The sequence below is a fragment of the Hipposideros armiger genome, unplaced genomic scaffold (assembly GCF_001890085.2).
Source record: "Hipposideros armiger isolate ML-2016 unplaced genomic scaffold, ASM189008v1 scaffold_412, whole genome shotgun sequence".
NCBI lineage: Eukaryota > Metazoa > Chordata > Mammalia > Chiroptera > Hipposideridae > Hipposideros > Hipposideros armiger.
This window is the reverse complement of record NW_017731762.1, coordinates 1,228,432-1,244,839: the sequence shown is the minus strand read 5'-3', so window position 1 is coordinate 1,244,839 and position 16,408 is coordinate 1,228,432. Positions and strand designations below refer to the sequence as shown.

Sequence of the window (16,408 nt, the reverse complement as noted above, 5' to 3'; positions counted from 1 at the left end):
AATTCTGTGTATATTACTGTCACAGACAAGCCACTTGGAAAATATCCAAGTTTTGTGTCCACGAAAAAGGAAAAAACAAACGGTTATTTTTAGTGATTTCACTGGAACGCAAGCAGAGCTAATTTCTGAGCTGTGACAAAATATTGAGTCAACCATCTTGGAACATCCACATACCAGTGAATTATTGTTCAAGTCCATCTTCCCAGCGAATGGCCCCCAGGTTGTTCCCACAGGAAGTTGCTGCCGACTCTGAATTTTTCGTTCCCCATCTTTCTGAAAAACCTCCAGCTCTCCTGCAGACAATAAAAACAAGAGGTGTTTAGAGTATTTTCGCTTGTGCTTTAACAATAGCCACCTCTTTTTGTGCGTTTGCTTTACATGCACAATATTCTCAGGATTCATATAAGAGAATTCATTATCTTGTCTGAAAAACAACTGATCTTGTTATCCTGACAGGAATATAAAACTTGTCCTTATAATCATATTCAAATTTAGTCCAATTTATTTCTTGCACCTTTTCACACACATCATCTATGGAAGTCAATTCTGTTTAGTGAGTTCTTAAGCACAAAAATATTATAACATTTCCTCAAAAAGCATTGATCTAATGCCAAACAGATAAACAAGAAACATTATGACAATGACTTAGAGTTAAAAATCTTACATTTGATCACCAATGTAAGTAAAAAAATTACTATATATATATATATATATATATATATATATATATATATCTTAGGCAATAACTTTATTATAGTTATTCAAGACTTGGTCAACAATAAACATCTGGAAAGTTTTTGAAGGTACTTGATAATTTTCTAAAATTTTACTAGTTTCAAATGAATAAAACATCTACATGTACAATGAGTAGAGATTCATGTCTTCTCAAATTAAAAATGTTTCATCAAAGTCATTACTTTTTTATATTTGGTACTTTAGGTAAGATTCTACCTTAGCTACAGGGTTTGGACAAAAACACTTAAGAAATATCCAGTTTAGGATGTTCTTCCTTTCATTTCCTCCAAATTGGTATTTTGGGGAAATAGCAAGTAAAGACAGTATACACACTGGCATAAAGGAGGAATTGGAGTTCATCAAATGCTCACTTTAAGAAATTAATTAATTAGTTAAAAATAAATTAATTAACAAAAACAAATAAATTAAGAATAAATAAATAAATAAAACGGCTTCAAAATTTCAAAGAATGGCCATCAGCCTGAATATTATTTAGGATAAACAGAAAAAGATCTCAATCAGGAATTAGAGTCTCTCTTTTTAAATAATTATATCTATGATATTTAGGCCATGCAGTATTACTATACCATCTTATCATACCAACATTTTATATTTTATAATATTAATTTTAATAATATAACATATCCATTTGAAATGTATTTCTCTTCTCAGCATGCTCAAAAGCAGACATGAAAATGGGAAGGAATACAATAGGAAGAATATAAATGGAAATCCATAGAGAATAGAAAGCTGAGGAAAATTCTGAATAGAATATATTCAGTAAATAAATTTTCCAAATGATATATAAGTCATGACAAGTAACATATTATGAAAATGTTGCATTAATCTGGCCTTAGTTTCTTTTCAAATCAATAGCTGTCTTTAAATATGAAGATCTAATCTTGATGTTTTTAAAAGCAACACCATCAACCTGCGTTCAGTTATTTCTTCTTTATATCTCTACGTTTGTGTCACCTCCTTTTAATAGTTAAAATACCAGACATTACATGTTTTTTAGGATTGCTTATCCCAAAACCCAAAAATCAAAGTATTTAAATCACAATCAGCTAAATTATTGTGTAATCGTTAAATTGTGCCCTTACAATATAAATATAACTGTATCTGAACAATGAACAATGAAGATATTCTTATTCACAGTAAAATATTTAAATTCAAGAACTACACCTCCATTCTCTCTCCTCACACTGCCTTCCTCTCCCGCTTGTCAAATATACTAAAAATGGAAGAACTCATTAAATTAAGATAGACACACACCTCCCAATTCTTTTTTCATTGTGATGTATCAGTAGCTTGCTATGACTGGCAATGAGGAAAATAAACCCATAAAGACTCAATGGGACTGAGCTCCTGACATATAGTTTTAGAAACAGTACGTTTAGATTAAATAATATATTCATGCTTAAGTATCAAATCATGAAGCTTATTCAGTGTCCAGGGAATAAGCAACACTAAAAATTTGGTTTTGTAGGTGGGATAAAAAACCCTTTCTGAGATTTGCCCCTGAAACTGTTTTTCATCCCGTACAATCTTTTTGATTAATGCATTGGAATCAGAGGCCTATAAAGAAACATCCTCAAAGTCAGATCACAGTTAACAATCTACTATAATGTCAAAAAGGAACCCAGTGGAAAATGTTACTCAATGTGTGTGTNTATATATATATATATATATATATATATATATATATATTCATGTGATAATGCAGTTATTTAAATATTTAGAATGTATTTTTCTATTAGAAAAGAAACTGTTTAATTTCTGTCTGATAGGAGTTCTTAGGATTTTGAACCACTTACTTACATTTTAAACAACTTCTTTACAATCCACTATTTCAAAGGTAAAATACACTTCAGTCCCATAGTTAAACACTAGTTAAGAATGTTCTTTTCTACATACACATGACGCCCAAATAATTTGTTAGTTTTAACACTGTAAAAAAAAGTCATGTCATATTTAAATGATACCAGAGAAATCATGAGAATCTTGGAAACCCCTTTTCATCCTCCCTTTCTGCCACTGACATTTTTCATTTGAAAAGCGTTCAGGCTCAGCCAGTGAGGTCTTATCTATACCTATGGATTTACAAGCAGGTCTGTCTTTTAATGGATTAAGAACTACAAACTTAGGGCAGATCATAAAGTGATAGCCAAATATCTCCAAAGTTTTTGAGGTGTCTTTAACTGTACATTAAAGTTTTAAGCAAACCACAAATACTTTTATTAGCTCCAAGAGAGCCGTCACAGAGAGTCCAGTTAACCGTTCAAGCTATCAAGTCAATCTTTTCAACTTTATTAGATAAGCAGGCAAATCCATGTCTCCTTTCTTGCTTATCAAGAACTGATTTCATGGTTTGGGAAATCCTTCCTGTTGCTGAAATAGTTAAATAAAAATATTCACTTATTCACAACGGCGTTATAGAGAACTGCAAACAAATGGAAAATAATGCATTTAGATGCTACCAAGGCTACATAGGTTAATGATAGCAAGAGAAATAAGACATTGTATAAATGGAAGTTATACTTAACTTCCATGTTGCTTTAGTATAACATTTTTAATTTTTTCAAAGATTAATTAGTGTCATAAAATAGAGGCAACATTACTGCATTAAAGGTAAGAGGATTAATGTTTAGCCCCAACTCTATCCAATAACTAGCTGAATGGCCTTGAATGTGTTATATGTTTTCTGGCTCTTTGGTTCATCATCGTTAAAGAGGGGATTGTACTCACTTGCCATTTGGTAAAGGGTCCATGACATCATAATTTTCTTTCCCCAGATATGACATATTATGAGAAGTAAAAAGAGTACCGGGCTGACAGTCAAAGACCCAAGTCCTAGAACAACTTTATCATGAAATGGATGTTTGGCTTGAAAAGATCAGAGACTTTGAAATCTGAAAGCAGAGCTCCAATTCTTACTCGATTTGTTTGTTCATTCTTTTTGCCTCTGTACATTACTTTATTCATTCATTTATTCTAATATTTATTAGGTATCTACTAAATGTCAGACAGTGGGTTATATCCAAGCATAATTAAAAAAAAAAAACGGAAAACCTAAACCTGGAATACATTTCAGGAAATGTAATACATAAGGCTTGGGAAGTAAAGCTATGGAATTTAGGGATTATTCAGATTTTAGGAGTCAAGGAGGGAAAAATGCAACAATGATGTGCAAGTATCTGGCTTGGGCTGATGGGCCAATGCTCATGTACCTACTGAAACAGGGAACACAGAAAAAAAACAAGATTTAAGTGTAAGATAAGGAGTCATAATTTGGAAATACTGAAGTCGATATGGCTGTAAGGAAGACAAGAGATGACTTTTCAACCGGCAGGTGCAAGTCTGGGGCTCAGAAGCAAGGTCTTGGCAAGACTGATAAATACGGGTATTTACTCACTAAAATGAGCTTGTATAAGGTAATAAAAGTGATAAGATTGTTGATCTAGGAGAGTGTATCACGATAAAAGTAGAAGACCTAGGACATAGTTCCAGGGATCTTCAAAAGGCAGAATGAAGGGGCCGGCTCAGTTGGTTAAGAGCTCGCTCAAGAGTTTGAGTTCTGAGCAACAGCGGTTTGAGTCCCGGCCCAAGCTGAGCTGCCGCTGAGCTGCCAACAGGTGACAGGATGGCTCAGCTTAAAAAATAAGTAAATAAATAAATAAAAGGCAGAATGATGGAGGAGCAGGCCCCAGAAAATTTAGAAGTGCAAGAGAACAGAAAAGCAACTGCAGAGGGCACCATCGCAGCTAATGGATTGATTCAGAATTTAAAGGACGAGGGAATAAATCAAGTAATGTAAACATTTATGACAGTAAGACAGGGACTGGAAAGATGCCTTTCGATGACGTGGAAATCATGGGTGTCTGGAGTGAAAGGAGTTTTGTAGAATAGGAGGGCAGAGCACAGATGGGAATGGGTTCAAAACTGAAGTAGAGAAGTCGAACAAGACATGTGATCCTCGGCAAGTTCCTTAACCCTTTGAATTTCACTTTCGGCATCCACAATAGGAATTTCAATATCTTCCCCATATGGTTGCTGCAAGAATTAACTCAGATAACATATGCAAAGTACCTAATAAATGTTGACTCCTTTACCCAAAAGAGACTGAAGCATTCTAAGAGCATGTCCACATATTTCTATCATCACATCTAACATTCACCAGGGTCTCTGGTCACATTCCCTCTTTAATACCTTTGACCAAAATACTACCCATACCTTGATTACCTTCTTTTCAAATACCACCTTTCTTATCAGGGTTCTCCAGGTATTTATCAACTCAGATATAGATGACCAACAGCCTCAATTCACTCAACAGCCCCAATCAGGCTCCATGCCCTGGCCAGGATAAGCTTATTAAATCCACACTTTCACCATGCCACTCATTTGGGCAATTTTCTTTACCATCCCAACTTGAACTTCTGTCTGAATCTTAATACCATCACAGCACTGCTGCACAGTGTCTGCCTAACTTGCTGTTCTGCTCTCCAGAATACATTGTCTTTCCTCCAGTCAGGAAATCCTTTACTGTCTCTTCCTCATGCTCTCCAGTTTCACTTCCACACCCTTCTGAGAGTTGTTCCTGCTACCTGGCAAAGACACCGTCCTCCTGGCTGCTTTGATCAACCCTATCACTGTTGCAAGGTCAATTCCAGAGCTAATCACTTTCCTGAAACTTCTCTGAACTCCAGAACAAACTGAGTTCTCCTTCCCTAATATTCCCATGATATTATAGTCCAATACCACACAGTTTCATCTTTAATTATTCCCTAGTGGTTTCCCCTTGATAACTCCTTTCACCCCAATAGCAGTACAAACGTCTTGAACAACAGACATCTTTTTTTATTTCTATTTATTCTCTGGTAGCTAACATGGGTTGTGACATGCAGTAATTGCAAAATACAAATTGAACATAGTTGATTCGATAAGATTTTCATGAGATCATAAACTAAATTTTAGTATAAAGTTGATTTTAAAGGCCAAAAACATTGTCTTAATATGTGTCTTCCTTTTGTATTACAATAAGCATACATTTCATTTGTTCAACATTTTACTACATTCACATACATTACCTCATCTGTGAAATATGGAGCAGGATGAAAAATGAAGATTTTTCTCCTCTGCCCAGTTCATATTTTTGAAGCTATTCTTCAAAAAGAAGCCTTATTTTTTAACGTGCTGGGTAAGTTCACACAAAATATTTGAGCCACATAGGATGGACTAATCAATTTTGGTAAAAGATAATATTGTTAGTGCTGAGGGCTGTTTCTCTTATCTTCTTGATAATGCATACTTTTAAAAGTCTGTGATTACTCAAAGACTTATGATAGCTTCACTTAAAAAAAAAAAAGCCCTAACTCAGAAATTATTACCAAACATACTGCAGCTTTTAAGATATCACCCCACTTTTTTTTGCCTAAATAAAAATAAATTTACTGGCGAAAAGAAACACTTAATATTATGAGAGATATACTCAGATCTTTTTCCATTAAAGGTGCTATCAAGCCATCATTTTGTTTCTTTTTGATAGGGTCCTTTCAATGCCTCTTTAGAAAGCTGAGTATATGAAAATTGCAGCACACCAAATGGGAACAGAAAAATGTGGGCCTTTTAGCACAGTTATCAGACATCATGCTTCAATGGAATTCAGCATTAACTTGATGACATAAATGTATATGTATTTATAGAACATCCCTTAAGTCCAGGTTCAGATTTCATACAAGTTTGCAAGTTAATGAGATGACAGAAGATCATGTTTTATATGCTGAAAATAAACTTTGGATTGGTTTGAACTCTCTCTCTCCATATATATATATATACATATATGTGTGTGTGTGTGTGTGTGTGTGTGTGTGTGTGTGTGTATCCAAATTTTAAAGCAGACCACATGAATTAGTTCATAATGTTTATCAGGCCTCACTACAGCAGAAGGCTATAGCATCAGAAGCCATATTTATATTTTCTTCATGGTTGGAAAACATTATATGTCATGGTATCAAACACGGACAGCTCCGAAGTCATGCTGAGTTCAAAAAGCGCTCAAAGATTCTAAAACATCTCAAAACATGTTCAAAGTCAGCCAAGGTGGCTGAAATATGGCAGAGCGCTTGCTATTTTATGGTTTAACCATTTGACAGCTGCCTGCCAGAGACATAAGAGGGTTAGATGATCATTTTACTGCTGATGATCTCAACAGCCAAACTGCAGTCTTGCCGCTATGTGTGTTTCCTCAGGCGTTCATAACAGCACATTTCATCTGCATTTTAAGACAAATCGTGCCATTTATATTTTGCTAGGTTGACCCATCTCAAAGCATGGGCTGGCTCAGGAAATGACAGTTCTTGGTTAGTGGCTACAGATTGCCTCATAGGGATACCTTTTCTAATTTTCTTTCTCAATTTTTGAGTCATACAGTCATAACACACACTAAACTACAGTTTTGAACATAAACTTGAAATACGACATTCCCTAGTCAAGTACTCCAGTCAAAACCCTGATAAATCAGGCTGGCCATGCAGTGATCTTATCCTTCCTGACTCTTTAATAAATCGAACCTTGTAAGTTCGTACTGTTGGAAGTTGTCACTAAATGAAATTGTGACCTTATCCGGCGCATGAACTTATCCTGCTGACAACTACATTTATTGTGTGGATAAGAAAGGGGAAAAAAAAGAAAAAATAATAAAGAAAAAAATGAGATATTTGATAATTCTGATCTTAGCCATACGTAACTCTAACAGATGGATCTTTTTGATGTCCCATTAATGATTTGCCAAAGATGAGTCTCCACTTAGAGAAAAATGCTCACCCAAGGTAAGTGCTGGGGACACTGCAGATGGTATTAAAAGTGCATGAAGAGGTACTGGGTGACAGCAGCGAATCAGAAGCTATTAGTCTAACACAAAGAGACCCGAATTAGTTTGTAATTGCATTGGAAAAGATAACATAATGGTGGTGGCAAAATAGAAACATTCCCTTTTCATGCGATGCATTCGGTGCCTAAAATCTCTAAAACAAGACACTGAAATCATCTGAAACCTAGAGCAAGTTAAATCACTGCATTTCTCAAGAATGCAAAATGCACCCTTTGGCTATAGTTTCTAAAAAGTCATAGAATTCAATGTGTACAGCATTGTTTAAGAAACAAATTAACATGCATATGCTACCAAATATTGGCATGTATTACAAACTCAGGAACCTTTTACTTTATTATTCTGGCTGGCCTTAAGGATTAATTCTGAGGCTATTATACATCTGGGTATTCTTTCCATCCAAAAGTCCATTGTAACCTACAAATTATCACCTCAAGACACAGAAAGAGAAAAGATAAAATATGGTTGTGGATAGTAATATCATTGGGCATAAAGTAGAAAAATCAAGATGTTTTTAAAAACAACACAATGATTTGAAATAGTTAGAAAGCCATAACCTGCATATTTACACACAAAATAAGTTTTATATACAGAGACCATGTTCAAGATTGGGAGAAGGAGATTGCCACATTTTTGTCCTTTGCCCTATAGTCTATTTATATGAACAAAACCCCCAGTTCATCCCAGGTACCTGAAAATATTCACCTGGAGTGTGACTAGCTTTGCAAATGTTTGCAAAAGTTATTAAAGGAGGAGCTGCTGTTTTTGAACACTTTTCCACTCCTGGAAGAGAGGGGAGTCACCACTCTTCTGCTCAAGAAGCCAGGCACAGTACGCTCCTTGGCTGCCAGAAATGCTCCCTGCCTTCCGGACACTCCTTGTCACAGGCTGACCCAATACCACTTCTTGATTTAAATCTTGAGTCTCGGAGGGAGGGTATGATTCGGGAGGAACCATCACAGACATGAGAGGTCTGGGCTAGCAGACACAGAAAACAACCGCGGAGGAGCAACAGCCAAAAGTCAGCCTACCCACAGGAGGGCCACAGACAGGGCAGGGCCTGCAGACTACAGGTCAGGGGAGGCTTGTTTTTTTCCAGAAGGAGAAACTCCAAAGGAGAAACTCTGGGTGGAAATCAACCCCAGATCCTGCTCAACAAAAAAAAGCAGCAAGGAACAGCTTTTAAAGGACATTTAATATATGACATAAGTAGACTTCTTTGGTATTTATGGCTCTAAATTTTAGGCAACACTTACTTTTGTCTGTTAACGTTGCATGCTATCTCATGGGTTACATTTATTAACTTAGAAGAAGATAATGCACAAACTTTTCACAGGTCATTGCTGATATTCAAATACCACATATACTGGTTTACTGGCTTATAAGGTGTTTCTTTAGCTGGACATCTATAATAAACCCAGATATAGTCATTTTTTACATTGTAAGATACTATAGATGGAGACAAAAGAAAATATACTGACAAGCTTTAACAGATAAACATTCTTAAGCATCTATTGTGATTAGAATGAGTTTTGCCTAGAAGGAAAGGCCTAGATGAAGCTCCACTTGGGAGCGGGGAGGTGACTTTTTGGGTCACAATATGTGAGACCCAAAGGATGCCAGCATGATGTAACAGATGAACAAATAACAGGAGAAAAACTACAACATTCCTTTGAAAACTTCTAATCTAAACCAGGAAGTAACAGTACACCATAAAGTAATCTCAGTCAGTAACAGAAATGTGCAGAAGACTGGTCTGAATGAGGTATGCCACTATGGACCTAACAAATTTTTATCCAGGGAACAAAAAGTCCATGTTTTACTTGTAAGAATTAAAAAAAATAGAGAGTGGAAAATAGAACCATAAAGAGACAAAAAAATATAACATGTCACCAATGAAGAGATCATAGGATACATGAGCTTATACCTAAAACACTATCACCAGTTCACCACACAGAATATTGGAACATTTTATGAAACCTTGATGTGGGTCCCAAAATTTGGAAGAATACTGTGCAGTACTAAACACTGAAGCATTAACTTAACTAATTACCAACTTAATTTCCTTGTTGTATGGCATCTCCAATAAATACAATATAGTATATACTTATTGATTTGAAAATGCTTTAGTCTATGGAAAGATTGAATATTCGTATGTCTGCTACAAAACTGGCACAAAGTTTATTTCTAAAGTTTGAACTAGTATTGCTAAAACATTATTAGTTTCAGAAAATACTTTCAAAAATATAATTCCTGAGCTACAGTCATTCACTTATAATTCTGGAGTCTTTTATTAATGCTTGTATACCTTCACAGTTGCCTATATTCTTAATTACACATAGCTGACAGGAGTAATTTTGCCCAGGCAGTCTGCTGGACACTGTTTCTTTAGTTGAGTGTGGTTTTTTGAACAAAATAGTCCTGGAAATTATTCTGCCTGCAGAAGTTTAATTCCTGGTGAGCTATCATAGCTTTATCGGGTCATGTCCCAAATGGGCATCAGTAAGACTTCCTAAGGGCCACTCCACAGAAGTGATATTTCAGAGGCAGCTGCCTCTGTCTGGAGGAAAGAATCAAACCTTAGTTCTGCGTAGCAAGCTCTGAGTTTATGGAAACTACACCTATGAGTAATAATATAGTAGATCTTTCTGTGTTTTGAAGGCCTTAGCTGTGTGGTATATTATTAGAAATACTCATCATTAGTATTACATTTAAAACTTACTATTTTTTGAAGTCTATCTGTCACCTCCTGTTGAACACGTCCCTGATTCTTACAGCATCTCCTTGCCAGAAGTTCAGAGGTAGTCTCTCCCTTTCAAGTTGTTTGATTTTTTATTTTATTAACTTTATTGGGGTGACATTGGTTAGTAAAATGGTATGGGTTTCAAGTGTACATTTCCATAATACATCATCTACTCTATTATTTTTTATCATTTTCTTCCTTATAACAGTGATTTGTATATATTTATCAGCTGTCTTCATGGAACTTTCTAGATAACACATAATGCTTCGTATCTGGTGTGTGTGTGTTCATTGCTTTGGGTTAAATTATTGTTTCTAGAAGGTATTTAAATCAATCAATTTGCACATCTGTAATACCTTTTCACTTTATAACACACATTACCTGAAAGGTAAGCAGACAGAGTAGGTATTATGTTTACCATTTTACCATCATAGTTATTGGGCTGGGACCCAAAATTAAAGTAACTATTTAAGTTATAAAACTAGTAGTGAAACTAGGACTCTGACCCTTGTTTTCTGACCCTCTCATGCTCACTTTACTTTATCAGACTGCCTCTTTAACAACAACAACAACAAAAATAACAACTTAACTAGGTCGAGGGATTGACTTCAAGCTCCAGTATCATATCAGCAGCCATTAGAGTGGATTCATTTATAAGATTAGGTGCCAGTCAATTTGGAAAGCAGAATGTGGGTGCCTGGAGGACAGGGCCACAGGGCAAGTTTTGAAGAAGGCAAGGTGGTAGAAAAGATTAAACAAACAAAACACTGGGAAAGCATTACAGGGGGAAGAGGGACAAAATTGTTTGTTTGATTACCAGAGTTCACAATAAACTTTTTGCACTTCTGTCCCAAAAATTTCAGAAAGAAAAAAACGAAGATGCACGGTTCTAAAACAGTATTTCCACCTACGTTTCATGATCATTTGTCAGAGAAAATAGTTAGTCATTAAACCAACTAAAATAAAAAAAAAACAAACCTTAAAGTCTGATTGAATATAGCATGTCATGACTAGCATAAGAAATGACAGGAGCTTTCTTCCTAAAAACTAAAAGTGTAAAAGGCATTTTGAATACTCCGCAACGACACCCCATCTCTTCATTTGGCTGATAGCACTTTCTCCAAAGAAAACTTTCCGATGTGAAATTGTACACAGTGCTTGCAAACTGGAAAATCTGGTGCCTTCACATTCTCCAACTTGTAAAATATTTCACTATCACACATTTAACATCCTCAATGGGTTACGTAGATATGTGCTCAATATATATACATTTTATTCCTCTTCCTTCAATCCCCTCTCCTTTTCTCTACTTTCCTTGAATCTTTTCCTTTCCAACATGAATATGGGATATAAAATGCCAGATCTTGAAAAAGGAAGAAGAGAGGGTCGGGGGAAGGGAGAGAGGGAAGGAAGGAGGGAAGAAAAGAAAGCTGCCAGGCAGGCTGCCTGTATTATTACTTATAGGTGTAGTTTCCATAAACTCAGAGCTTTCTGCACAGATCTAAGGTTTGATTCTTTCCCCCACACAGAGGCAGCTGCCTCTGAAAACATCCCTTCTGTGGAGTGGCCCCTAATAGGAGGTCTTACTGATGCTCATTTGGGACATGGCTCAATAGAGCTATGATAACTCACCAGGAATTAAACTTCTGCAGGCAGAATTATTTCCAGGACTATTTTATTCATAAAACCATGCTCGACTAAACTTTATTTAAAGAGTATTTACTAATTCAAAATTATTTGTTGAACACATAATTCCAGGCACAATGCTGGATACTAGAGATATACACATGAACCTAATGTAATGTAGATCTTTTCCTTATGTGACTTAATTTAATGGTGGTGAAGTAATTATAACCCAAACATATGAAGTTTTGGGTAAAGTAGGAGATCAAATTTGACCATCAAGGAAAAAAGTCCCCCAAGGCAACTCAGAGAAAGCAGGAATGACAGTTCAAAGGGCTTTGGAAAGCTAGCAAAGGACAGTATAAGTCATCCCTTTCCTTTAATAGGTCAGAAATAATCTGTTTCAAAAATGAACACAATACAATATAAACATGAGCACTGAGACTAATTTTCTGTGTTACAAATAAAGTTGTTTGTAAGTCAGAAGTTCAATGAACTAGAAAGTAATGCTTTGCCATATAATCACTGCCAAATCAAAAGAAATGACCAAATCAAAATGACTAAAATTTGTTGCAAAAAACAGTTTCAAGGCTATAGTAACCAATGGTGAGAGTTTCTGTTGCTTATATGGTAAATATGTTAATTTTAGGCAAAATGGTATTTCTAAAACTTCTTGGAAAAGATCTTGTAAGCTGCCTTCATCTTAAATAATACTAGCTTTTTCTTACAAAATATTTTCAATATTAAAAGAAAAAAAAATTTACTTCACTTCTTTTTTTTATAATTTCACATAAACTCCTGAAGTTGAGATAACAATACTAGAAGCTATCACCTTAAGCGCTAAAGATCAGAGATGTGAACTCATCTTTAAGTGCATCTATCATGTCCTCTTAGTTGACAGTGCCTAGAGATAGAAGAGACCCTTTTCATCACTTGTTCCTATGACAGACTAGGTGAAGATATTTATTCTCTAACATATGAGTACATTCAGAACTAATGATGTGGTTCTTGATACCATAATTCAGACACCTCGAAGTGACCACAATTATCTAAAATATGTATTTGACACAAGACGTCAACTGCTCTTCTTTTAAAACAAATTTCTAGTCTTTAGTATCATCATTATTTAATGACGATGTATCAGAATACTCATATAATCAAAAAGGCATTACATTTCAAAGATATTTGTCACATTCTACTATGCAAATGAAGAGATGTTGCTTACAATTACCAAGAGCTTTTGTAAATAAATACTTGAAGCCAGAAAGTATGTTTGGAAGAATGCGTATCTGTCGAACATGTATAAACATGTCCATTGATAACATCTTTCAAAAAGGTTTTATTGTTTGTTTGTTTTTAAAGGAAAGATGGATATAAATGTAAAGACAACTTGCACTAAGCTATCAAATAAATAAGTTGTGTCTGAATTTTTCTCTAGCTTCACTAACTTAATGAAAATCATAGATAGTGCATACTATTCTGTAGATCCATTCTGGTTTATTTACATTGTTCATCTTAAATACTGGTCATTTGGAATAGAGTTAAAATACAATAGATATTGATTGCACTACGGAAATAATTATGTACAAGTCTTAACTAGAGTCAAAGTAGTGATTTTCCATTGCTTAGAAGATAGGCTTAAGTGCTCTATTTTCAATTTGCAATAATCTATAATATTTTGTCCCCCACTAAATGCATGAATGTCCCCCAATTTTGTCTTTTCTTATATGTCAAATTTGATCACAAAAAGGAAACCAAGATACTTTTTTAATGTATTGGGGAATAAGTACATATACAGATAATAAGGAGATGACCAATGGGACATTATTAAATTAGGTTTGACAAATTCTTACAATGACTCCATAAATCATTAAGCATGAGGATTATATACACTCTTGGGATTCAATAATTCAGATCACATGAGAAAAACTGTATTGACCATTTTGAGCACCACCTTGTATTCTCTGTGTATCCATTGGCTTGCTGCTACTTCCCCGGGGCATGGATTTAATTTCTTAATTGTTCATCCTCAATTTGTTGTGAACATGAGACCATACAGGTACAAGGCTAACTATACTGCCTGGCATATAGTAAATATTCAATAAATGTTATAATTTTATCTTAGTATTTTATCATTGAGAAGGAAATGAAACATATGAATAAATACTACTTGCATTCAATATTCAGACTTGCTAGATAATCATAATTATCCAAACTAAGACTAGCTTTCACCCAGAAACACTTTTCATTCCAGGTAAAAAAACAAACAAACGGAGGCATAAAAGATCATCCCAAATCTGAAAGGTGACAGGAGCAGCTCCCAGAGCTGGTTCTACCCACACAGGTAATGGAGACCTTCAGCTCACAGAAAACCCCATGCAGGTATTTCTTTTTCACTTCATAGGTAAGCCAGGCAAAGGTACATAGCTGTGAAGGTTAACATCAAAGGTAAATCACTCATTTCACTTCTAGGTAACCAGGATTACCTAGAAATGACATCATCCTGATATTATAGGGTTCCAGAGAAGAGAAAATATGGAATATGCTTACATGATAGTGAAAAACACCAAAAAACCTAGAAGAATCATATTAAAACAATGGAAAATATTTACCTACTTTACTATCATTAGATTTTTAAATTTCCTTTCTCAAATATTGTCAATTATAAAATAACCAAGATAAAATCTGTAACATTTGTTGAGTGCTTACTATGTGCCAGACATTGTATTGAGTCCTGTATCTAATGTGCTCACTTTCACAACAAACTTAAGAGGAACAATTGGGAAAAAAAATTGATATGCGTGGTAAACCATTTAAATGAAAGTAAAAGCATCTTTATTAGTTATTATAACCTTTTTTTAAAATTTTTTGAGAATATTGATCTTTATTTTTTCTAAGTTATTAAGTGTAGACATAGATATTACCTCTTTTTTAATTTTAACTCAGTAGTAACACTTTGACTCAAATTGATGCAATTAAAGAAGTCACAACATGAAAGAGAAGAGTTGGTAAAGATTAAAGAAAAACTACATGAGAGAAAGCTACTAAGAGGAAAGTAGTCCTTAACAAACACTGCTATACTGAATAACATTGATTAAATGTATAATGGGCAATTGTATTAAAGTCAGGAACTATCCTAATTTCTTGATGGGAAAAAATGGCAATGCTCCAAGTATAAACAGACATTCCCTCCAATATTTCTTTAAAAATATTACTGTAATTCCTCACACTTATATATCTCTTCATCAAAACTAAAAGTAATTCCTTAGCCAGACTTCTGTGAAAATGCAGGTTTATTATTTTTATTGTCATCATTATTTTTTGTCCATTCTGACCAACAATTTGAGCTCCTAAACCAAGGATGTTAAACTTAAGCAAAGCATAATTTCAGGGAAAAGATAGTATTTTTAAAGTACATTACTAATTTTTTCTTTTGAATTCCCACAGCCAACAAAGCACAAAAAAAAATCAAGGTTACTACACAATGGCTACATTTACCATTACTTCTTACTAAATCCACATCGGTCAGGAAGGATTATCATATCATAAGCAAGCTGTGGGACAAGCATGTGGCATTTAGTCCGAACCAATTCATTTTTGATTCATTCGCTAAACAAACATGAAATCAGTATCGCTCTTGCGTGTAGCCCTATAATCATCGTGCATTTGGGGGATCACTGTTCTTAAATAATTTTGCTAAACTGAAGACATTAAATCAATAGTTCAAATCCAACTTGGGCCTATAATAAAGCAAACGCTTCCACCTTTATATTTAATCACAACCATATGAGCCATTATACCTCCTTGGTTTCCAGAACATGGGATTAGAGCAGAACATTTTCAGTTTCAACTTCATTATATGGAATATAATCAAGCTGGGAAGACCAGAGCTAAAATTTGAAACAGGAACTAGAACTAAGAGAATAATATAAACAAGATTTGAAATGAGACTTAATAGGATAAATTCTAAAGCACTTAAGAGAAATTAATTTACATAACATACAATGCAATTACAAGAAAAGAAGAAGCCAGCATCATTAGGACAGGGCGAAAGAAGAGTCCAATTACAAATCATGGGGAGCCCCTCTTGACCTCACTTAGAATACTGTTAGACATAAATAACTTTTATAAATATTTTCTTTTATAAATATTCTAATATCCATGCTACGATTGACTATCCCCTAAATAGTTCAGACTACTGAGATTTTCCTACTCCTAGAATTAAGAAATTGATTTTGGAACATGGTATTTTATTTCAGAACTTTACTATATAAGAAACCTAAAGGTTCTTGGTTTTATAACTTGCCTGGAAATATTTTGTAGAGGACCACAATGAACATGAAGTACCAAAATGCCTTTGGATAACCAGTCACTCCCAGTTAGAAGTGTTCATACTCTCCTTTCTTCGTTTGCACCAACAT

At 34.6% G+C, this 16,408-nt stretch overlaps 1 protein-coding gene across 1 annotated transcript in view; it reads right to left on the bottom strand.

The window, feature by feature from the left end:
* The window catches only part of ZFPM2 (zinc finger protein, FOG family member 2), a 377,030-nt gene that overhangs the window by 232,988 nt on the left and 127,634 nt on the right, over positions 1-16,408 (bottom strand). Inside the window, exon 5 of the mRNA XM_019663971.1 lies at positions 175-293. Coding sequence (XP_019519516.1) covers positions 175-293 — 119 coding nt within the window. The remainder of the gene's footprint in view (positions 1-174; positions 294-16,408) is intronic.